We start from the raw sequence: 23,157 nt of genomic DNA on the forward strand, positions 1-23,157 counted from the left end.
CATTGTGGCTGCATCAGCACTGAAAAGTTGGATTAGGCCCTTTGTCACTTGAAAGACTAAAATGCACTTTTTGAATGTTAAAATTTAACATTTTAGGAACTTCTTGCCACAGGATGTGGTGATGGCATCTGGCCTAAATGCCTTTAAAAGGGGATTGGACAAATTTCTGGAGGAAAAATCCATCACGGGTTACAAGCTTGTTTGTGTGCAACCTCCTGATTTTAGAAATGGGCTATGTCAAAATGCCAGATGCAAGAGAGGGCACCAGGATGCACGTCTCTTGTTGTCTTGTGTGCTCCCTTGGGCATTTGGTGGGCCACTGTGAGATACAGGAAGCTGAACTAGATGGGCCTATGGCCCGATCCAGCGGGGCTCTTCTTATGTTCTTAAAATGTATATTTCATCTTGATTTGCAGAACTGAATACACTCTACTATGAGATAAGGCACACAGTGTTACCACATGACTGGAAGATGCTTATGAGGAGGATGGGTTTATCAGACAATGACATTCACAAAATAATCCGTGACCATTTTGGTCATGCTGATGAACAGGATTATCAGATGTTAAGAACTTTACAAAATAGATTTGGCATTGCGGAAGCTTTGTGTAAATTATTGAATGGTCTGTGGGACATGAAACTTATGCGTATTTATGAAAACCTAGTCAATGAATTAAAAAGCAAAGATATAATAACTGTAAAGAATAATTGTCTTTAAAAATAACTGCCAATTGAAAGAGCAGACTATAGAGGTCAGTATTTTACACATGATCATATTTTAATAAATGTTAATTTGACATGAAAAAAATACTTCAAAGTACACTGTATAGTTTACTTTGAACCTTGTCTTATGATGGGAGAAATTGTTCTGTATAAAATGTATTATTCCATCAGGTTTTACAGCAATTTTTCAGGTAAAAATTGCTAGGCATAAATTGCCAGACTGAAATTTATAAAATGCTGAATTGATATTTATGTATAACGTACAGTAGGCTGAAACTAGACAGTTTTTCTCTAGATACAAAACTTAATGAACAAGCTCCTGTGTGGGCAGACTGCTCTACATTGAGAAGAACAATATCAGAAAATGCTGGAGATGAAGTAGTTCTGTGCTTGCTTTGACTACTCAGTAGCCTTAGACTATTGGATTTGTGTAATTGTCATCAAAGTTTGTGCTGTTTAAATTAAATGATAAAATAATGTAATTTTGAAAAAAACTTTTTGTTGTTGTTGTTTTCTAATAAACAAACTTTTTACTATTTGTCCTTGTCAATAAATGGCCTTGTCAATAAATGAGAGAAATTACTGGAAAAAAATGCCAGGGGAAGAAATACAATACTTCACATTTTCATTGGCTTGTGCCCATCCCAGAAGCGTAATATACATTGTTTTTTGTAGTAATCTTACTATAAACCTGCAATAGAGATTACTAGTGTCACCCCCCTGTTGCAGATGGGATAAAGCTATAGTGTGAATGACTGTGCCATCCTAATGAAGTCTTCCGCTGGTGGTACGCAAACATGCCGTAAATAACTTTCTTGCCATCTCTAGCGTAAGCAGCATTGCCCGTGCTGTATCTGAGCCCTGAATTACCAACGGAGGTAAGTAAAGCACGAAGTGGTACAGGGGCCGGGAGAGGGAAGGGAGGGGTGTTTCGGAGCAGGGGAGGTTGGAATGGAAGTGTGACAGGCCCAGAAGGGGGTGGGTTTGGCAGAGCTGGAGTTAATATTTTTGTAATCTAAACACTCTTTCATAGCCAAATTCTCAGCTATTTTGAATATTGGGCTATGGAAGAGTGCTTAGATTACAAAAAAATTATTTCCAGCTCTGAGTATTTTTCCATTGGTATGTGTGGCAAACAGGACAACATCAGTGAGGAAGGGTAATGAATACCCTGAATACTGTGAGTTTCACACCCTTCATTGGCCAGTGAAATAGTGGATTCTTCCACTATTAATACAGTGGGCATACAAGCTTACCCTATCAGTGCATCACATACATAATGGTGACATCTGGTTGACCACCTGCCAAAGTTTCAGCTGATCCTGAAGATCTGGCTATGCCAGTGTGCAACTAGTCCCTGTAGCTTATCCTCCACCCTTTCCCACATGAAAAACAGAGCAAGTCTTTTATATTTACAGCTGTCACCCCTTTGTAGCAAAACTCCTGCCCTCTTCTGCAGCTCTTTCTAGTTCTTGAAGGCTTTTCTCTGCAGCCTCTGTGGGTGCTTGGTTCACTGAGCCTGTAATTGCATGCATGCCCTGGAACAGCTGCAGAAAAGGGCATGGAAGAAGTAAATGAATGCTTAAATTTAAGAATATTTAATCTCACAATGGACATGGTTGTATTTAAGAAACTGGCAACACAGAAGTTCTACAACACAAAAGCATTCAATGACTTGGGCATCAGGCTCCAACAGCCTGGTGGGGGGCAGAGTGAAAGTGGAAGGCAAGGTGGAATATGTGGCTAGGCTGCGTGTGTGTGCGTGTGCATGCTTGTTAGCATCCTGAATAGTGGTTCTGGAACAGTGTCCTCTCCAGTGCGCGTTTTCCTTCTCTCAGATGAACTGCCTTCCTAGGCTAATGAGTCCTTACAACTCATAAGTGCTAACGAGTGTGCATGTACACATCCTTATTTACCACCGTGTGTGTGTGTGTGTGTGTGTGTGTGTGTGTGTGTGTGTGTGTGTACACATCCTTATTTATCAGTGGTGTGTATGTGTATATGGATGTGTGTGTAGACACGTGTGGTGTACCCACCCATATATGTATACACATGTGTACATATGTCTGTGTACACGTGTGTACATATACACATTCTTATTTACCAGTGACATGTATACACATATGTACACATGTGTATACATATATGGGTGGGTACACCACACGTGTCTACATACATATATACATGTCTGTATGTGCACACATCCTTATTTACCATTGAAGTGCATGTGCGTGTATACATGCGTGTACGTGTAGACATCCTTATTTACCAGTGACTTGTGTGTACACGTGCGTATACACGTGTCTGCTCACATACGCACGCGCGCGTGTGTGTGTGTACACATCCTTATCTGCCAGCGACGCGTGTGTGTACCTATGTGTGCACGCCCACGCCCACATCCACACATGAGTCGCGGGTAAACAAGGCCCAAGGGACTTCCGGCGGGCGGAGCAGGCTCCGCTGCCCAGCAGGCCGCTTTCGCGTTGCTTGGTTACCCCGCGCCCGCCGGAAGTGGCGCTGGGAGGCGGGGCTCCGCTTCCGGACGCACTGCTGGTTGCATCAGCCTGCGAGGCAGAGCCGCGCTTGTCAGGAGGCGGCGGCGGACGCTCGGGATGGCGGCAGCCGGTGAGTTCCGGGCGACGCGGTCCCCCAGCTGGAGCGGGACGCTGGAGCCGCCTCGCCGTGGTTGTGCCCTGTGCTGTGGCTCACCGGGTCTCGGGGGGCGCGGGCTCGCTGGCCTCCCTCGTTCCCTCTTGAAACGGTGCTGCTTAGGCTCGGGCCTTCTGTGAGGGGAAGCCTGTGGGTCAGAGAAGGGGGCGGGCCGGGCCCCCACCGGCCAAGCAAGGGCCTTTGTAAAGCCCACAAGCAGCGAGCCCCCAGACGCCGATGAACCTGCAGCTCCCCTTTAGCCGCATTAGCCGTGTACATCTCCATGAATTTAGAGTGCTGTTTCTCAAACCGTGGCTGGGACCCACTCGGTGGGTCCAAGACCTACTTCAGGTGGCTCTCCGTTCATTTCAGTATTTCTTTTCTAGCATATTAGATTGGATGCCAACATGGAATGTGACTGTGTTTGGGCAGATTGGTGCTTCTAATAGGCTACAATTTACAGGTGTGCACCGCTTAACAACAAGGATACCTTCTCCCGGTTTCCTTGTTGTTATGCAACTAGGTCATTAAGTGAACAATCAGCCCAACCTAGTGCCTTTGTTGTATAAAAAGACCCTACCAGACACTCTCTGGCTGAGCAGGCTACTGGAGGCTGACTGCCTCTTCAACACATTAAGAGCCTCTTTGTTGTGTAAACAGGCATTCCGCTGCATGCTATGGAATACTTGACTGCCTCCTTAAAAGCCTCTTTGTTGTGCTTTGACCACCGTTGTATATGTGGTCCATTGTTAAGCGGAAGGTTGTTAAGTGACAGACTATATGATTTTAACAATGATAGTTGGTGGAGCTTACTCCTGGGTGCTTGTGAATATGATTGTAGTCTAGGACTGTTAAAAAACTTTCCCTGCCTGATGATGTCACTTCCAGCCATGATGTCACTTCCAGGTTAAGGACATCACTTCCAGCAGGTCCTGACAGAAGGTCATTCTAAAAAGTGGGTCCTGGGTTTAAAAGTCTGAGACCCACTGTTATAAAGCCATCTAAGCCAGTTGCTATTGCATTCTGTGACAACAAATTGCTTGTGTTGCGTGACCCAGCATTGTGTGACATTGTCTTTGTCTATTCTGAACTTGCTGCTGATCAACATAGCACCAGAACCAGGGGAAATCCACTAAAATTACGTGCTGGGAGAGTACGAAAAATATTAATTTAGCTACCATGCAATTAGTCTGTGGAACTCCTTGCCACATGATATGGTGATGGCTTAGATTCCTTTAAAAGGGGATTGGACAAATTTCTGGAGGAAAAGTCCCATCAAGCCATGATGTGAATGTGCAAACTCCTGATTTTAGAAGTTGGTTACCTCAGAATGCCAGATGCAGGGAGAACAATAGAATACAGGTCTCCTGTTGTCGTGTGTGCTCCCTGAGGCATTTGGTGAGCCACTATGAGATACAGGTAGCTGGACTAGATGGCCTATGGCCTGATCCAGTTGGGTTCTTACTATGTTCTTAATTTTATCAGAAGACCTTGATTTCTTTTATCACATCTCTCCCTATTTGTCTTGTTTTTCTAAACTAAAAAGCACTACGTACTTTAATTTTCTTGAGGGGGAAAGATGCTCTGAGCCCCTGACAATTTTAGATGCTCCTTTCTGTATGTTTTCCAGTGTTTTGATATGCTGATTGAAATGAAGGAACTAGAACTGCCTTTCAAATGTGGCTACATTCTGTGATAGATTGTGATGATCAGTGAAGTAATTTATAAAACACTGTGTTTATTTTATTTTTCACATTTTTATACCACCCTTCCTCCAAGGAACTCAGGGTGGTGTACATGGTTCCTTGCCTCCTTTTTGTCCTCACAACAACCCTGTAAGGCAGTGGTTCTCACACTTTTAGCACTGAGACCCACTTTTTAGAATGAGAATCTGTCAGGACCCATCAGAAGTGTTGTCATGATCAGATGTGACATTATCAAGTAGGAAAAGTTTTAACAATCCTAGGCTGTAATTCTACCCTTATTGCCCAGGAATAAGTCCCATTGTCTATCATTGTTAAAAGCATATACATAGTAGACTGTCCAAAGTATAGATCTGTAACATTTCCCCAAATGCAGTCACATACTATGGCAGAACCAAGTATAATACAATAAAAATAAAATATTGAAATGAATGGGGACCCACCTGAAATTGGCCCATGACCCACCTAGTGGGTCCCAACCCACAGTTTGAGAAACACTGCTGCAAGGTAGGGTGAAACTGAGAGATAGTCAGGAAGTTTTATGGCTGAGTGAGGATTTGAACCTGGAACTTGCAGATCTTGCAAGTCCAATTCCTGAATCACTACACCATCCTGACTGTCCACCAGTTAGAAAGTGTTTCAAGAATTTAAGGAGTCTCATATATTGTCTCTGTCTGGAAAGGCTTCAAGTAAATAGTTCTTTTAAGACCAGTTTGTGTGTCCTGTTTGATTTGTGAATGTGTTGAGCAAAATCCAGCTTGATCAATAAACTGTGTGATTGCTTTGGGATGTGCTAAAGTGGGGACTTAATTGGCAGTTCCTGCAAAGCTGCTGAAAATGGGTTGAGTGGTAACATGGTGTGAACTGACCTGGCAGGTAGGCTATTTTCAAACAATTGCATGCCTCATTCAACTGGTTCAGTTCTGTCTGTACTGACTGGCTACAGCTTTCCATGTTTTCCATGTTGGCTGTACTTATCAGAGCCTCCTGCAGCCTCCTGGGGGTGCAGGGAGCCCTGCACAACCATCTGCCGGGCTTCCCAAAGCTTCAGAAGTGGAAGTGAAGCAAATGCCCTTCACTTATGGTTTTGCTGAGGTGGGGCACGATTGCTGCACTTTTGCTTTTGAAGCTTTGGGGAGCCCTGCAGAAGGTCTTCCAGGGCTCCCCGCAGCCCCTGGAGGCTCTGGTAAGTACATCCAAGCCCCTGCAGCCCCCTGAGCAGTGCAATCCTGGAGATTGCATTGCTGCCTTCCCCCCGCCCTCACTGTGTCTGCCCCCACAAGGGCTTAGAGCGGTTCAGCCAAACTCTGAGAGAGTTTGTAAACCGCTCGTTTAAGGTATATGATACTTAATATGTTTAATGATTATTGATTAATGTTTTGCAGAAGAACAAAGTAATTTAGATTTAGGACTCTGCACTAGCTATGTATCTTTTAAATCTCTTATTATTTGTTTGTTTGTAGTGTGTATTATGGATTTATTTTTTAATTTTAGTTTATAAATAAATATGAAAAAGAGAACCTGGAATTTTCTACGTACAAAACGTGTGCTACCACTGAGCTGTTGTTAAATGTGATCCTTCCCCTTCTGTATCAAGACTCTGATTTGAATGGAGCCCACAGTGTTAGTGTAGCTTCGTGATTAGGATGCCCTATTAGGATGAATGCATTCCTGTCCCAATGCATTTTTGGTGTTATGATGTGATCATGTTGCCTTCCTTAGGTCACCTGATGCTCTGTTATAACCTGGGCTGTTTCAAAATTCAAATGTTACTTCCACTTAAGGTGCCAGCAAAAGTTTTCTATTTTGAGATTTGTAGGACTCAGTTTAATTCATGTAAAGGTAAGCCAAACATCTTGATGCCAAATACATTTTTAAACAAACACACCAGAAGTGCAATGCAGAAGGTTAAACAATTGGCATTTGGAGTAAAAAAAAAAAAAAAAAAGCACACGTCAGCTTGAGAAACTAAGGTCATAGTAATTAAGAAATTACTGTACAGGTATCTGTTAACCTAACGAAGACTCCTTTGTTTTGCTCCTTTGGTAGAATTGCACTTGCTTGCTTTCATTTAAAACAGGCCTGTTCTGCTTTTTTTAACTCATTTTAAAAGCTGATTCTGTTTTGAAATACAAATAATCATCAGAGGACCCTCTGACTTGACTGTGTCCAGTCCCTGAAACCAGTTACCGTTTCATGTTGGTACTCTTCAGTATGAGACTGGAAGTTCCATTTACCTGTTGTGTCCTTATGTAGCTCTCCTCCTGCCCGCCATAATTAGAGTTGCACAGAAATATTGTTTTGGAAAGCTTACACTGCAGTCCTATGCAAATCCACTCAGGAGTAAGCCCCAGTGATTTCAGTGGGACTTATTTCCATGGAAGTGTGTGTAAGATTGTAGCCTTCAAAAATAAAGACACCACAGGAGTTGGTCTCTCAGGTTCACTTATTGTAAACAGCTGTCCAAATCCTCTGCAAAAAGTAGTTCAGGAAGGAGCATCAAAGCAGGTAATGGCTGTAGGATCTAACATTTCCTCCATTTACAACAGTTGAAAACTATATTGTTGTTTATAAGAGCCAAAGTGTTTGTCTGATATCTGGTGAAACCATGATCAACACCCACAAATTGCTAATTTACAGCCAGGGTGGAAGAAAGTAGGAGCTTTACAGTGCAATCTTATGCATTTTTTTGTCCTTGGAAGACAACCCTTTTGCATTTAGAGGGGCTGATTCCAGGTTGAAGTCACTGGGACTTACTTCTGAGTAAGCATGAATAGGACTAGCCCAGTAGCTCCCAAACTTTAGCATTGGGACCCACCTAAAAAAAAGTTTCACTTTACCAGCCACTCAAGCCTCTGTGGCTATAATAGTGATTGGGCAGCAGGGCTCCCCCCCCCCCCCGCAAGTAGCAGGTTGTTTAGATAACCTTATCTGTCTTGTCAGTTTCGTGACCCATGAAAAACTGGGTCCCAGACCCACAGTTTGGGAACCAATGGACTAGCTTGTAAGGATCCTGAGCAGACACCTATGTATCTGAAATATGTTTCAAGTTCTGTTTTGTTCAAATACTTCTTACTATTTTCACCTTGCATTCTTTTTAAGATGATTCAACATTCAGGTAGTGTTCTTAAAACTCCCTATTAGCATTTCCTTTTAAACACATAATTTTAAAGGGATGTAGAACCATTAATTATAAAAGAAAATGATTACCACTTTGCATACCAAAGCATGTGTACACACACCTCTGTGCTATTAAGAGGTGAATGCAGAACTCCAAGCATGGTACCTCAGATCTCTCATATTTTGGGCAACTACCCCAGGAGCTACTACTGTTATGAATAGCATGTGTATTATTGTCACATTTGTATTTCTCTTGTCCTTGAAGGAGTTCAAGGTGGTATTATTTCATTGTGAGCCTCTCTGCAAGCCTGTGAAGTAGGCCAGGATGAGACATATGATTTACCCAAGCTTCTTCAATATTTCTATACTATGCAGCAAAGCACTCGAGTCACAATAAAATGTAACATTAAAGTAGAACAAGCACTACAGTCAGTGAAAGCACCATCTAAGAACTGAAAATAAATACCAAGGATTAAAAGAGGAAAATCTCCAGCACAACTGAACTTAATTGAAAGTGCTTGAAATCAGGCTTTCATTTCCTGCATGAAGTCTTTAGGGAAAGTGCCAGGTGAACTTCTCTGACAAGAGGTTCCTGCTACCGCCTGTGTTAGCCCGGCGCCAGCTGGTGCTGGGCTGTTGCAGGGCTGGCGCCCAACCTCTGCCGCTTGGCAGTCTCATGGACTACCGAGCTGCAGCACTGTAAGCAGGGGCAGGGAGGAGGCGTTCTGGGAGAGGGGAAGCATAGGGAGGGCAGAGAGAGGGCGGATGGGAGGCGTGACTGGGAGGCAGGGGGTGGGGAGAGGGCGGGTGGAAGGTATGCCAGGGGAGGGAGGCAGGTCCGGTGGAGATCCGCTCCACCGGATCCTGTCCATGCATGGAGGGCTTGGCGCCCTCACGAACGGCTTTACCTTACAGTTGGCAGTAAAGTGAGTAGCTCCATTGCGTGACTGCTTCCCTTACCTGGGAGAAGGGGACGAAAGTCTTCTTCTCCCGAGGCACTGCCTGCGGTAGCCCGAAGCGTGCAGTATCCAGTGGCAGCCATTCTAGGTGCCACCAAGGCTGGGCATCTTGGGCAGCTCAGGATTGGGCTGCCCGTCTGCATCTTTTGACCGCTTGCCATACTTCAGATGGCAGGGTTGACAGTAAATGCTCAGGTGCAGTGTTCATGCCATTGTATTTACAAGGACATCTCTTGACTTAAAGCCAAATCCAGCTCCCAGAATGGCTTACAGCAGTTAAAATTCCTCATAAAACACACTGCGATTGTACTTGGCAAAAATAATAATAAATTAGAATAATAAAACATTAATGCAAAAAAAAAACCCAGAAAAGATCAGCAATTTTTTTTAAAAGGGCCAAACTTTTTCATTCTCAAAGCATCTCCAAGGGAATCAGACCAACACTTTTAGAAAACATAATTGTGAATCTCTCCTACTGTCGTCTAGATTCAGCCCAGCTCTATCTTTCATGATGATATCAAACTCCCAATGCCAGAGGGTTACTAACAATCTAAGCTTATTCCCCCCCCCCTCCAATAAAGGGATAAGGGCATAGTGCTGCTGTTCTTGCTCAATTGACTGTATGATGCTTCTGAAGGGATACTGTCCCTTGGTATGCTGGGTGTAACTTTTCTACCCCCTTCCCCCCTCCAATGCCCACACTATTTTGTGCTCATTAATGTTGTAGCTGAAATTGTTTCAGGCTTGCACCCTAACTGTACAATTCTGGCATCAAAACTCTCACTGAGACATTTTTTTTTAAGTATGACTATTAACAAGGCTATCCGTTCCTTCTTGTGATAGTAGTTCCCAGCCATTTATGAATCAGTTATTTTTAAATTCTTTCAAAGCATCATGCCTCTCTGACGCTGAAGCATATGTTTAACCAAATCTTTCCAGAAAACTGTCTGTTGCACCCCATGACCCATTTCAGACACCATCATCCTATGTAATTGGGTCTAAGAGGATATCATCCTATGTAATTGGGTCTAAGAGGATATCTTGTTGTTGACAATTACAGGTAAACTTGTGAGATAGTTTTGCTAAATGCAGTTGAAGCAGGCTGCAATGTGAGAAACCTCCAAAGGAAAACTTTCATATTGTTTGGAAAAGCCTTTGGAACTGGAATACAGGGCTTGTGCACAGAAAGTCCCAGGCATATCTGGGTAGGAGTGGGAAAAGACCCCTGAATGAAAACCCCAGAGAGATGCTACCAGTCTGTGTCAAAAGTGCTAAGCTAGATGAAGTTGTGGTTCGACTTGGGATAAGGCAGTTTGATATGTTCACAAATGAGATTTAAACCAGGGGATTGGGAAGAGTGGGATGCTTGATTGTTTCAAAGGATGAGGGACAAGAAGGGCATCAGCTTGCTTGGGGAGGGCATGTTGCATTCAGGGTAAAATGTGGCAGGCTGATATGATCTCTGCTCTGGTTATCGGAAACATGGACATAATTCCTCCGTGCTTTTTCCTATTTTGAGTTTTTCCTTCCTCAGACCTGTACATACGAACATGGCTTCTGCAAGTTGTGCCCTTGTAGAGTAGATTGTCCTTCCAGGTTAATTGGTCCAGGTTTTTCTTGTTAATAATAATTGTATAGTAATAATAATTGTTGTGGTTTTTAAAGTCCATGGGCTCAGGCAAAGATACAATCTATGAATCATCTTCTCTCTAGGTGGTTTTGGGCAAAGTAGCAGTGACTGCACAATTTACAGTGTAAGTCTGAAAAGGAACCGAGGAGGAGAATAGGAACCAACCAAGGCATTTGAGCTCCTTTAGGATCAAACTACTGTAACGCAGCCATATTGTACATGAATAATTGACATTTATAGAGTGCTTTCTGAATTTGCAAAGCACTTCACGTGTAGTATTTTTCACATATTCCTTATTTTATAATTTTGAGTATTATCCTCCTGTTTTTCCCGGGAAGCCTAGAGGGAGTGGTTTGTCTTAGGCAACCTAGTGAGAATTTATAATGGAGGCAAGATTCGAACCAGGGGCTTCATGATTTGCAACTTGACCACTGAGTCACACTGTTGTTGTTGTTTATTAACAGTATTCATATACCACTTTTCAACAAAAAGTTGTTCACCTGGAATGAATAGAAGTTGCCTCTATGTGACACCCATGGAAACTGCATCTGCCTGGTTCTAGATCTAGACATACTTTCATCACAGCACTGTAGTATGTCTTCAACAGACATACTACACAATGCACAATGGTGCATTCTCCCTCTCTCAGTTTAAAGGGCAGTAGCCCTTTTAAGGGCTCTTTAAGATTAGCAGAGAGCTGTACATGCAACTAGCATAGTACTGCAAAATGAAGGTTGAGCATTCATTTTTGTCTTGTACTGCTCCTTCTGAACTGAGATGAGCACTTATGGTAGCGCCAAGTAGCGAAGGGTGGGTAATCTAATTGCAAGGCAGCAACTTTGAGATGGTGTAGGATGACTGTCAGCCTGCTAAATGGAGTAGGAGATGGATGCCATCCCACTGAATAATTTTTATTAGGTGAACATATTGGGTGTCAGGCATAATGCTCTAGCGTAGCCTATTTCACAGTAGTTCATAGTTTGCGTTACTGGAAAGTCAACGATGTAACTTCTGTTCAGATGATTGACTTGCTGTTGGTGAAATAATTTGCAATGACGGTGTTGACAAAATTAGAAACTAAGGAATAGTATTTAATGAGGGCCTGATTTCATACCTCTCTAGATTGTATTTGCCCTTCTGCATCATGGTTGAGTAACATTCTGATCTTGCCTCACAGAGATGATGCGCCTGACTCTTGCTCAGCTAGTTCTGTGAACTTAAATTCAACCTTCCTGACGTGTTGATGAGCCAGAAATGGCTTGGCCTGCTTTTCCACTTGCATTGTTTCTCTCCCTCTTGGCTACTCTAGTTTTGGTGTGATATTACTTTGCTGCTGCATCAGAAACCCCCTCATGTGCTTGCCTCCCATCCTTGCCTAGAATGAGGGATGTTTTTCTCTTAGATGCTTTTTAACAGAAGGGATTTGACACTTCTCATCTGCCTCTGTCTTTGCAGCTTCTGACTACAGTTGCATTCTGAGCATTAGTGAAGAGGAAGCCAGGTTGAAGGCTCTGAATGAGTACCTCAGCCCTCGTAGTTATATCCGGGGGTTCATGTTCTCACATGCAGATGTGGAAGCTTTCAGACAGCTCTCGGGCCCCCCCATGGACCAACATTTCCATGTGGTTCGTTGGTACAGGCACATACAAGCAATCTGTGATGGCAGCAGTGAAAAGCATGACTCCTGTAAACTCCAAACAAGTGAGTAATGGCAGGGGCTAGTGGGTAGGGAGTTAATGACTTGTTAATTTATTCATTTGATTTTTTTTAATGTACCTGTTCAATGCACTTGTGACTCATTCTTTGAGCCTCTGCATTTGACAGTCTTTGTCATGTGGTTCTCACAGGGAATGTTCAACTCCCATTTCTTTTCACGTTAGAAAGACCAGTGTGGCATCAAAAAAAGTATTCAAATGCTAAAGTAGGAAAAGTAATTCATTTGGATCAACTAAAATTATACAAAGTAGTGAGCAAACTTTTGAATATTCCAGAATTCTTCAGGCTGGATATTAGGCAGAATGATGGGAGGAGGAGAAAAATTGTGGAAAAGCCTCACAGTGTGAAGTTTGTAACAAGCTTGAGTGCAGGGCTACGTAGACTTATTTTGATTAGCCTCTTCAAGTTGTACACCTTCTAGGTGTAAGAGAGATTTCCAGTTCTCATAAGGGGGAGAGGACAAAGAAGCAGAATGGGCCATTCCCTCAAAATAGCTGTTTTGAAAATATGACTTCTATTAGTATCTCAAATCTGTCTTCACAACTAATTGGAACACATGGACCACTTGCAAGGCAAAGGGCAGAAGTAAAGAGCAGCACAGTAGTCTTTATATAAGCAAATTTGAAAATTAACTTTAGGTGGTTCTCTAAAGAGTTAATAGAAGCCAAACACTGCTATTTTCTAGAAATAAATGTGACTTTGGTTTTTTTATTATTTTTGCAAATCATAAACATAACAACCTATGCAACATAGCAACACAATTTTTGTGTGTTTTTATTGAAAAAGAAGTTTCAGTGATCTGGTTGCTGTCTCTGGCTCTTGTTTCTCCCGTTTTAAAGGTCACTAAGGGCCTAATCCTATCCAACTTTCCAGAGCTGATGCAGCCCGAATGTAAGGGAAAAAATGTTCCCTTACGTTGAGAAGGTGTCAGTGACTGCCCTCCCTCCAGAGGATGCTGCACATGCCCCATTGGCACAGCTGCATTGGTGCTGGACAGTTGGATAGGATTGGGCCCTAAGTCCTTAATGGTGAGCGGGAGTATGGACAGTAGAGACAGACTTCTTCCCCTCTCCTACTTTATCATCTACTGTTTTCAAGAGTCAAAAGTCATGTAGGGCAGGACAACTAGGGTGCAGTAGTATGCTTCTTCCCCCTGATGATTTGCATTAGACTAAAAGTTACTTTTCTGCTGCTGAATTGGACGGTGCACTGAAAGTGAATAACAGATTATGTTCCAGCAGGAGAAGTTGAGAAGAATGAAATTTATCATTTTGAGTTTGAGGCAGGAAATCTTGTGGTATGAGATAGTATTGTAAGTCCCTGAAAAACCTGACCTAAGTTTCAGTCCTCTAGTGAAGGAAGTCCAATTAACTGATAAGGCCAAGATCATGAATCATAAAGCTGGCCAGTTTCAGAAGTTTCTAGAAGTTTTCAGTTTGCAAACCTGTGCAAAAAGGTGACGAGAGCCCTTTCTTTCAAACATGACTGATTGATTTCTGTTGCTAGGGTTGGCTCCCTGGTGGATAACACCACTTAAGCCATTTCTGCCCAACGTTGCATATATGCAACAGGGACTAAACGTGAACATCTGTGGGTCGGGCAAAATGGGTTAATAAAATGATTGTAATTTGTCTTCAGGGGCAAATGTCATGTGATGAATCAAGTTTCCAAGGCATTGCAAATCTACCATGATTTTATCATAGTCTGTATCAGATACTACAAACTGCATGTCCTTTATTTGGGACGACTAGGCAAAAGACAGTGGTTTAAACTTATCTGTACCCATCTAGTGTCAGCATTGAACTCAAGAATTTTCCTCTTGTGAATCCACCTCACAAACTGCAGCCATTACTTGCCATTGTGCTTCTGAGTTTGCCTATTGACTATTTTTACCACTCTTGTGTTGATAGGGTTTTACCTGTGCAGATTTCCCTTTCTCTAGACCCTGGGAAATGGAACTCAGTCCAGGCAGCACTCATCATGAATGCTATACAAATGAATTGTTTCACTGTTTAGCACGAACAAGAATGCATATGAGGGAAAGAGGCTTTGTTGCACTTTGTGAGTTGCCTTGGGACTGACGAGCAATAATTTACCTGTAATGAACTTAGTTTGAGTGACTGTCTCGCAGAAAACTAATTATATTTCCCTCAAATTGCAGCAAGCATTCAGGTAAAGCCTGTATGGTAGATAGACAGGGCCATTTTAACAAGATTGCTTTCCTCACAGCCTAATCCTAATCAGTTTTCCATCGCCAGTGTGGCCATGCCAGTGGGGCATGCACTGCATCCTGCGGGGAGGGCAGTCACAGAGGCCTCCTCAAAGCAAGGGAACATTTGTTACCTTACCTCAGGGCTCCATTGTGGTTGCATTGGCACGGGAAAGTTGCTTAGGATTGAGCTGTGGGTCTTAAAGCAAGGCTGCCATTCTGTACACACTGGCCTGAGAGTAACACTAAATTCAGTAGAACAGGGGTGCTCACACTTTTTTGGCTCGAGAGCTACTTTCAAACCCAGCAAGGTCCGGAGATCTACAAGAGTTTTTTTACAATGTTCGCGCCATCATAACATTTATGTGTACAATGTATGTTGGTGTACCTTGCATAACCGCATGAGCCAATATTGCACAACACAACATAATTAACTATAAACATTTTTTGTAATTACTTGAGTTTACTTTGATGACTTGCACTGAAGTGAATCAGCCAAGGATGCATAGTCCGGACAGTAGCTGCTGACAGCCAGCCTCAAGCACACTTCCAAATGTTCATCAGTCATGGTGGAATGGTACTTGGACTTAATGATCTTCATGTAGGAAAAGGCTGACTCACATAAATAAGTGGAGCCCTTCCTGCCTCAGGTGCTCTTATATCCCTGAGGGCCCTATTGCCTTCAAGTGGCTGCAGCTGTGCAGCACACTCTGTTGGATGCCCAGGCCTTACCCTTAAAGGGGCCACTGCTGACACCACATCTACCTCCTCACCAGATCTTCCTCGATTCCAATACAAGTGGTGGGGGGGAGCAGATCTCTATACAGACCAGTGCAAAAACAGGGGAAAGGTGTGGGGGAGGGAAGATCTCTATATAGACATCACAGCAAGACCAGTGCAAAACCCCTTGCACACAGAACCAACAGATGGAAGTGGGGGGGGGCAGATCTCCATACATACCAGTGCAAAAACAGGGGAAAGGTGTGGGGGAGGGAAGATCTCTATATAGACATCACAGCAAGACCAGTGCAAAACCCTTTGCACACAGAACCAACAGATGGAAGTGGGAGGGGAGCAGATCTCTATACAGACCAGTGCAAAAACAGGGGAAAGGTGTGGGGGAGGGAAGATCTCTATATAGACATCACAGCAAGACCAGTGCAAAACCCCTTGCACACAGAACCAACAGATGGAAGTGGGGGGGGGCAGATCTCCATACATACCAGTGCAAAAACAGGGGAAAGGTGTGGGGGAGGGAAGATCTCTATATAGACATCACAGCAAGACCAGTGCAAAACCCTTTGCACACAGAACCAACAGATGGAAGTGGGAGGGGGGCAGATCTCCATACATACCAGTGCAAAAACAGGGGAAAGGTAAGTCAGCCCCAGTAGAGTCAACAGGGCTCACTCCCAGGGATGCGTGGACGGGAGAGAAGCCTGCCAGCGGCGCCTCTCCCAGGGAGGAGCTTGCCAGGTGCTCACTCCCTTGGCTCACTCCCTGGGCTCACAAGCCTGCCAGGGGCTCACTCCCAGGGATGCTTGGACGGGAGAGAAGCCTGCCAGGTGCTCACTCCCTGGGCTCACAAGCCTGCCAGGGGCTCACTCCCAGGAAGAGAAGCCTGCGATCAACTCATTTTGCCTGGCGATCGACTGGTAGATCGCGATCGACGTATTGAGCACCCCTGCAGTAGAATGTAGTTCTGAGTAGATATGTACAGGATTGCACTGTTGGAAAGTCTTTCATATGGTCAGTGTATCTCTTTCATAGAGGTATAACTAAATGCTGGTCTTTTTCTCTGGGAACACCAGAGGGCGAGCTGGGAGAATGTTTAAATCTGGCTTCAGATTTCTGCTGGTCATGCTTTTCAGGAACAGCCGTTGTAGATTCCAGTTCCATTTAGCAATACTCATTTTGTGCCTGTATGCAGTGCTGAGAAGGTGCCTGGAAATTATTACCACTCCATAGGGTTTTGTTTTTTCTTATCCAGGTTATAAGTGCACAAAGGCCATGGGTGAATGGGTGCAGCCTCTGGTGGGTTTCAGAAGGCCTCCAAAGGGGACCAGAGCAGAGCTCCGGTCCTCTTTGGAGGGTTCAGGTGGAGCCAAGTCCAGTTCAATGCAGGCCTGGGGGACCCACATTAAGTCAGATCTTTGTATGCAAAGTCCACGGATAAATAAGCTTCACCTGTAAAACCTATTGGTGAAATCTGATGTCAATTTTACTATGTTCACATAATAGTTAACATGGTGGGTTGGAACCAGACATGTACTGTGAGTTGGACAAGCATTTTCACCTATGCAGAAGTGAGTATCTTAATTTCCCCAAGTTCTCCGTCCTGCTGCTGCCTCTCACATCATATTTCACAACATTCATGAGAGAATCCCCCAATGCTCAAGAATAGATTTCTAGGTGGGAGTGCCAGTACAGTGGGGGGAGGGGGTGCCAACTATCCAGCCTGTTAGTTGAGTCTGTATTGATTGTCTTGTCTTTCTGGCAACTGTATTTGAAATTATTGACTCTAGTACCTGCAGGGAAAGATAGGAAAGTGCTGTATTTTAGTAGGCTTGCTTCTGTGACTAAGATCTTCTTGGGAGGTGGTTTATGAGGTGTGCTTTCAGATCTGCCTCTTGTATAGTCTTCCAGAAAATCTTGGGCTTCCTGGGAAAGCTGGGTTCACTTTTCGTTTGTCTATATCCCACCTCTGCACACAGAAATGAGCTGACAGCAGCTCACACTCTAAAGTGAAGTGAATGTGCTTCAGGTACTTGAATCTCAAGCTGTGTAGGTTGCATATTATGTGCTGCCAGAAGAGTAAATTTTCTACTTTTAGCATAATGCATCATTATTGTTGGTTCATCCTGTTAACAGTACTATATTGTATTTTGTTCCGACAGTGAAATATGAATTTCCAATCCTTAGCTTTCTTGCTGAAGTAGTCCTTGAGGTTGTTCTATTTAAGTCTCATGAATCTGTACTTCCCAGAGACAGACTATCCAGGGAGATTCAAGTAGTAGAAGTGCTGCTTTAGAGAAGTGCTTCATTAAGGGATTTAAACAGGTGTGAAAATAGCTTTGTGGCCACTGTGAAAATGTTGAAATAACTTTGGCAAAACAGGATTATTTTGATTTGTTTACTATAGCAGTGTTTCTTAGTGATTATTTTCCACAAAATTGATACAAGTTTAAAAAAATATTTTCTAGGTAAAAGCAAACGTATTCAGCCACCGTGGTCTCCACCCCAAGGAACCAAGCAACCGAAACTCTGCCTGTACAACAGCCTCACACGCAATAAGGCAAGTTTTGCATTTCTTGATAACATCTTAATCTCTCCAGAACATCTCAATCTTTCCATACCACCATTTCTTAAAGCGTGCTCATAGAAACCCTGGAGATCTCTTTCAGGGGCCCCATGAGCACACTGTAAGTGGCTAGCAACTGCCCCTGCCCGGTTTGCTTGTCCTTTCCTCCTGCCTCCTCTGTTTGTGGCTCTCCTTCCTCATTCTCCTCCTATTCTGGCTCTTTGTCAGTATTTAATGTTGTGTTTGGTGCTGCCACACTTCCATATACTCTGGAGCTCCCCAAGACTCCATGCATGTGCTGGTAGGGCTCTCTGAGCTCATTTTAGAAGTGGAAAGGGCTCTGGCTGCTCCAAACCATTTTGGCTTGTCCAGTGCTCTAGACTTGGAAGTCATTTTTGTGACAACAGTAATTGAAAGGGATGAATCTTCCATATAGTGGAGTCAATAGTATTTAAAAATAAGAACATCCTGAATTGCAATGCTGCTTTTTTGCACAAATGGAATTGCACATCTTTGATGTCTAACTGCTCTGCCTCCCTTGCCTCCTAAGGATGTGTTTCAGCCCCAAAATGGCAACAGGGTGACGTGGTATTGCTGTGGTCCTACAGTTTATGATGCCTCCCACATGGGACATGCCAGGTATAGTGATATCTCAACTGCAGAGGGTGTTAGCAGTTGCAGTGTGAAGCTAGACATGAATTTGTTGTATCAGATAAATACTGGTGTCTATATTAAATCTCCAAAAAAGTCAACGTTTAGGAAGAAATGTTTTTCTCTAGGGAAATGAGGGCTATTATCAGCTATTAATGCTGTACTTGGTGAGCTGAAGGACTGTCTGCTCTACTGCATATGTAGTTCCTTAATTGGCATTAGCAGATACATGTTGCATGGATAGGGCATTGGGTTGTGACATGAAGCTTTTCTTGATAATGCCATTGTTCCAGTTTTCCAGTATTCTTGATAGAAACAGAAGAAACACATGCCCGTTAAAAACAGGTTGTGTTGCATACTGCCTTTAAACCTATAGATTTTTGGGTACAACTAAACACGCCATGGGAAATATCACAGATACTCGCCTATAAGTCGACCCCACAGATAAGTCGAGGGCAGATTCTGAGCCAACAATCATGGAATTTTCTATGACCCTCGGATAAGTCAGGGGTTAAACTTAGAGGGGTGTCTGACTATAGTTTTGTCTGATTTTTACCCCAGGCCAGATCCTGAAAAATAACCTACCACTAATTGTTACCTAAGAACTGTAGCCTCTAATTTATTAAAAACATCGTAAAAGATCATAAGATACATTTTTATTCTTTTTCAATTCTGGTCTTCACCACCTTTTTGTAAACACTATCAGAGTAAGTGTACTGTAAACAACATACCAGTAAATCAGTGGTTCCCAACCTGGTATTCATGTACTCCCAAATCCCAGGGATTTTACCCGAGGCCAGATCCTGAAAAATAACCTCCCAGTAATTGTTACCTAAGAACTGTACAGTCACTAATTTATTAAAAACACAGTATATATACATAGTATGTATACATCTATACATACATACATAGTATGTATACATACAAACATACATACATACACTATTTTTAATACTGTTTTTGCTATACTATGTATACATAGTATAGCAAAAACAGTATTAAAAATAGTCTCTAATTTATTAAAAACTATGATCTGTCTCATAGATCATAAGATACATTTTTATTCACTAATTTTTTTAATTGTTCTCTCAACAACCATTTGTAAACACTATCAGAATAAGGCCACAATCCCATCCACACTTTCCTGGGAGTAAGCCTCATTGACCTTAAATGGACTTACTTCTGAGTAGACAAGCCTAGGATTTGGCTCTAAGTACACTGGAAACAGCATACCAGTAGAACCATTAATGAAATCCTCCTTTAAAGTGCCTGGTGCCTTAAGCCAAAGGCTCTCCTCTCCGTAGAACACACAACTGGGAGTGTGCAATTCAGTTCACAGTAGAGAGACAAGGAAGAGCTGCACATAGTTGCACATGATTTACTTGGAAGTAGACCCTCTGTGGAGGAAGGGCAGCGGCGCTCATGTGGAGGTCCTGGCAGGGGGATACTGCAGAAGCAAGCATGCTCTCCTAAAAGCTTACTACATAAGCAGCTGTTGCAAGTGCTTCCTAGCTCCTGCCAGCATGCAGCTAAGATCTCTGGCTAAAATAACTGTTGCTGCAGAATAATTCTACTTTAAATTCTACTCTCTGCTTTTCCTGTGTTTTACATCTTTGCAAGGTCTCCAGGACTCTTCCAGTGAAAAGGAGATTCACACAGGGAGATTGCTTCTCTGTCTCTCTCACAGATGCTCCCCGCCCCCACATACACAAATGCAGGGACTTTTCCCCTCCAGTCCAACTTCATTGGTGAGGATAGGGGGAAATGAGGTTAGCAAGGAGGTTTGTAAAAAGTTTTGCAAAGGAGAGACTGAAGTGTGACTGTATACAGTAAGGGGAGAGGTGGAGAGGAAAGCAAGAGGAGGGAATAGATTGGGAGCCCAATCCTAGGCATGCCTACTCAGAAGCAAGTCCCTTAATAGTGGGGCTTACTTCCATGAAAGTGAGACTAGGATTGTAGCCTTAACTGTTTTAAGTGCTCTCTCTCTCACACACTCTCACACACAAACTTTTCCTTTTATGAAAGTTAACTCTTCCTCTCCCCCCCAGTACAACTTCATCAGTGGTGAATGATTATGGGGAGAGGGGCTAGCAAGCCTCAGCTTCGCAACAGAGAGTTTAAAGTTTGGATTCAATAAGGGGGAGGGGGCAAAAACAAGAAGGAAAGAGGAGATGGACTTAACCCTTTCAATGGCTTGAGAAACAAAGGTACAGCCTTCTGCAGGCTGCCTCTCTCTCTCTCTCTCTCTTTAAAAAGATCACTCTCCCCCCTTCCCCACCCTGTCCAACTTCATCTGTGGGGAGATGGGAAGGGGGTTAGCAAGTTGGGCTTTCCAATGGAGTGCTTGAAGTTTAAATACAGTAGGAAGGGGGGAAGGGGGAACAAGAAGGAAAGAGGAGATGGACTCTGCTGTTTCAAATGACTGCTTCTCCCTCGCTCAGACGCCCCCTCCCACACACAGCTCATTGTCTCCTGCTCTGTCTTGGGTGCTGCTCCAGAGATGCCTCTGTGGGCGCTGGTGCTGAGCGAGGGGGGCTGCTGATGGCTGCGGTGGCAATTGCCCTCCCCTGCCCTGCGCTTGGAGCTTCTGCAGCTGGGCAACAGCCTGAAGGAGCACGTGGAGCACACCCGCACCACACCCGCAGGCAGCTGCAAATGCTCAGCAGCACCCCAGCCTGCACAGCTTCCTCTCAGCAGAAGATCACTTGCTCCCTTGATCGCTCCCTCCCTCCCACAATAGTGATTGGCTGGCTCACTCGCCTCCCCCCCCTCGCTGCTTGCCTGCCCCAGAGATAAGGCGGGGCAATGATTCAGGCTGCTTTTCTGGGAAGAAATTTTTCGCCTTATATGTGAGTATCTACGGTATGTTTCAGCTTTTTTACTGTGCTGGTTTTCAATCACTGGTTCATACATGAATTGATGACCAAAAACTAGCTGTTGGTGGAGCTTTCACAGCCAACTAGCTACCTCCCTTCCTGCCTTGCTGGTCCTTGCAAGGCATTCCGGAGCACGACCTGCCTTCTTCTGCCATTATTCCATTCTTTTTCAAGTACCCCTAAAGGTCCTGTTGAGTGTCCCTGGGAGTATGTGAATACAAGGTTGGGAACCACTGTTTTACTAGTATGTAGTTTACAGTACGCTTGCTCTGATAGTGTTTACAAATAGGTGGTGAAGACCAGAATGTAAAAAAGAGTAAAAATCTATCTTAAGATCTTTTACTATGTTTTTAATAAATTAGAGACTGTACAGTTCTTAGGTAACAATTACTGGTAGGTTATTTTTCAGGATCTGGCCTTGGGTAAAATCAGACAAAACTATAGTCAGACACCCCTCTAAGTTTAACCCCCGACTTATCCGAGGGTCATAGAAAATTCCATGATGGTTGGCTCAGAATCTGCCCTCGACTTATCTGTGGGGTCGGCTTATAGGTGAGTGTCTGCGGTGACTATAGCGGCTGGTCAGCTGCCTGCCTAAGCTTATGAGAAAGAACCTGTTCAGAGTTGAAAGGCTCTGCCCTCTGATTGACCCGGAGATAAGGCAAAGTGAGAATTGGAGCTTGATTACTTGGCAAAAATTTCAGGTACTATACCGGTATATGATCAAGATGGTAGTTTAAAAAAAGAAAAAAGAGTAATGGGTAATCATGATGATTCCCTGACTTGTATGAAGACCACAACACTTTTTCTCAATTAAAACTGCCTCACTGATGCTATCATTAGCTCAATGGGGAAATCATACAAGTATTTGTATGTCCCTGTTTTCCCAACAATGTTATTGCCCTGATCTGATTTAGGGATCTTAAATTAATAGCAGATGCTGTTAACTTTAAAAAGACACGTGCTACATAATTGATCCTGATCTCCTAGGTCGCATCTGGCTTGGTCTTTTCTAATTAAATTGCAGGTTTTTTCATAAGAGAGGAATTTATTCATATCATTTATTAATGACATATGTCTTGTGAATGACACATTTTTAAGTTAAGAAACATGACCAGTGCCATTATTCCAGCCAAGTATGCCACCTGTTGGGATTAGCCAAGAACCCTTGTGCTTCTTAGTTTGATTGTTTAAACTGTGATTCAGCTTTTTCAGATATGTAAATAACTCAAAAATATCTTCAAATTATTGTTTAGCTACCTTATTGTAGATGCAAATAAACTGAGGGTTGCTTTTTAATGGACCCAAAATCCAGCTCAAGACTATATGTTACCTTCCCCTGCAATCTAGTATCTTTATGTGCAGTGAAAAATGTATATCATAAAAATGATTTTATGAGGGGAACATGAATGTTCTTTACTGGAATATAATATGAAGTTTTGTGATACTTGTAAGTGCTTTGAGGTTTCTGCTAAACAAAATCAAATGCTGCCTTTTGAATTATTTTAGGTCCTATATCTCGTTTGATATCCTGAGAAGAGTTTTAAGAGACTATTTCAAATATGATGTCTTCTACTGTATGAATATTACAGATATAGATGATAAGGTAAATCTAAAATG

At 43.2% G+C, this 23,157-nt stretch overlaps 2 protein-coding genes across 3 annotated transcripts in view; both read left to right on the top strand.

Annotated features, from left to right (window-relative positions):
- LOC136661601 (tumor necrosis factor receptor superfamily member 1A-like) overlaps positions 1-1,193 on the top strand; it is a 40,546-nt gene extending 39,353 nt beyond the window's left edge. The window contains exon 10 of the mRNA XM_066638921.1: positions 417-1,193. Within this exon, the coding sequence (XP_066495018.1) occupies positions 417-718 (302 nt within the window). The 3' untranslated portion in view covers positions 719-1,193. The remainder of the gene's footprint in view (positions 1-416) is intronic.
- Positions 1,194-3,274: 2,081 nt separating this feature from the next.
- The window catches only part of CARS1 (cysteinyl-tRNA synthetase 1), a 50,045-nt gene continuing 30,162 nt past the window's right edge, over positions 3,275-23,157 (top strand). Inside the window, exons 1-5 of one of the 2 annotated variants that reach the window (XM_066626249.1) lie at positions 3,279-3,348; positions 12,240-12,485; positions 17,913-18,004; positions 18,561-18,649; positions 23,047-23,143. In XM_066626249.1, coding sequence (XP_066482346.1) covers positions 3,336-3,348; positions 12,240-12,485; positions 17,913-18,004; positions 18,561-18,649; positions 23,047-23,143 — 537 coding nt within the window. In that variant the 5' untranslated portion in view covers positions 3,279-3,335. Of the gene's footprint in view, positions 3,349-12,239; positions 12,486-17,912; positions 18,005-18,560; positions 18,650-23,046; positions 23,144-23,157 lie in introns of both variants that reach the window. The other variant, XM_066626258.1, reaches the window with a different exon arrangement.

The sequence above is a fragment of the Tiliqua scincoides genome, chromosome 1 (genome assembly GCF_035046505.1).
Source record: "Tiliqua scincoides isolate rTilSci1 chromosome 1, rTilSci1.hap2, whole genome shotgun sequence".
In the NCBI taxonomy this organism is placed as follows: domain Eukaryota; kingdom Metazoa; phylum Chordata; class Lepidosauria; order Squamata; family Scincidae; genus Tiliqua; species Tiliqua scincoides.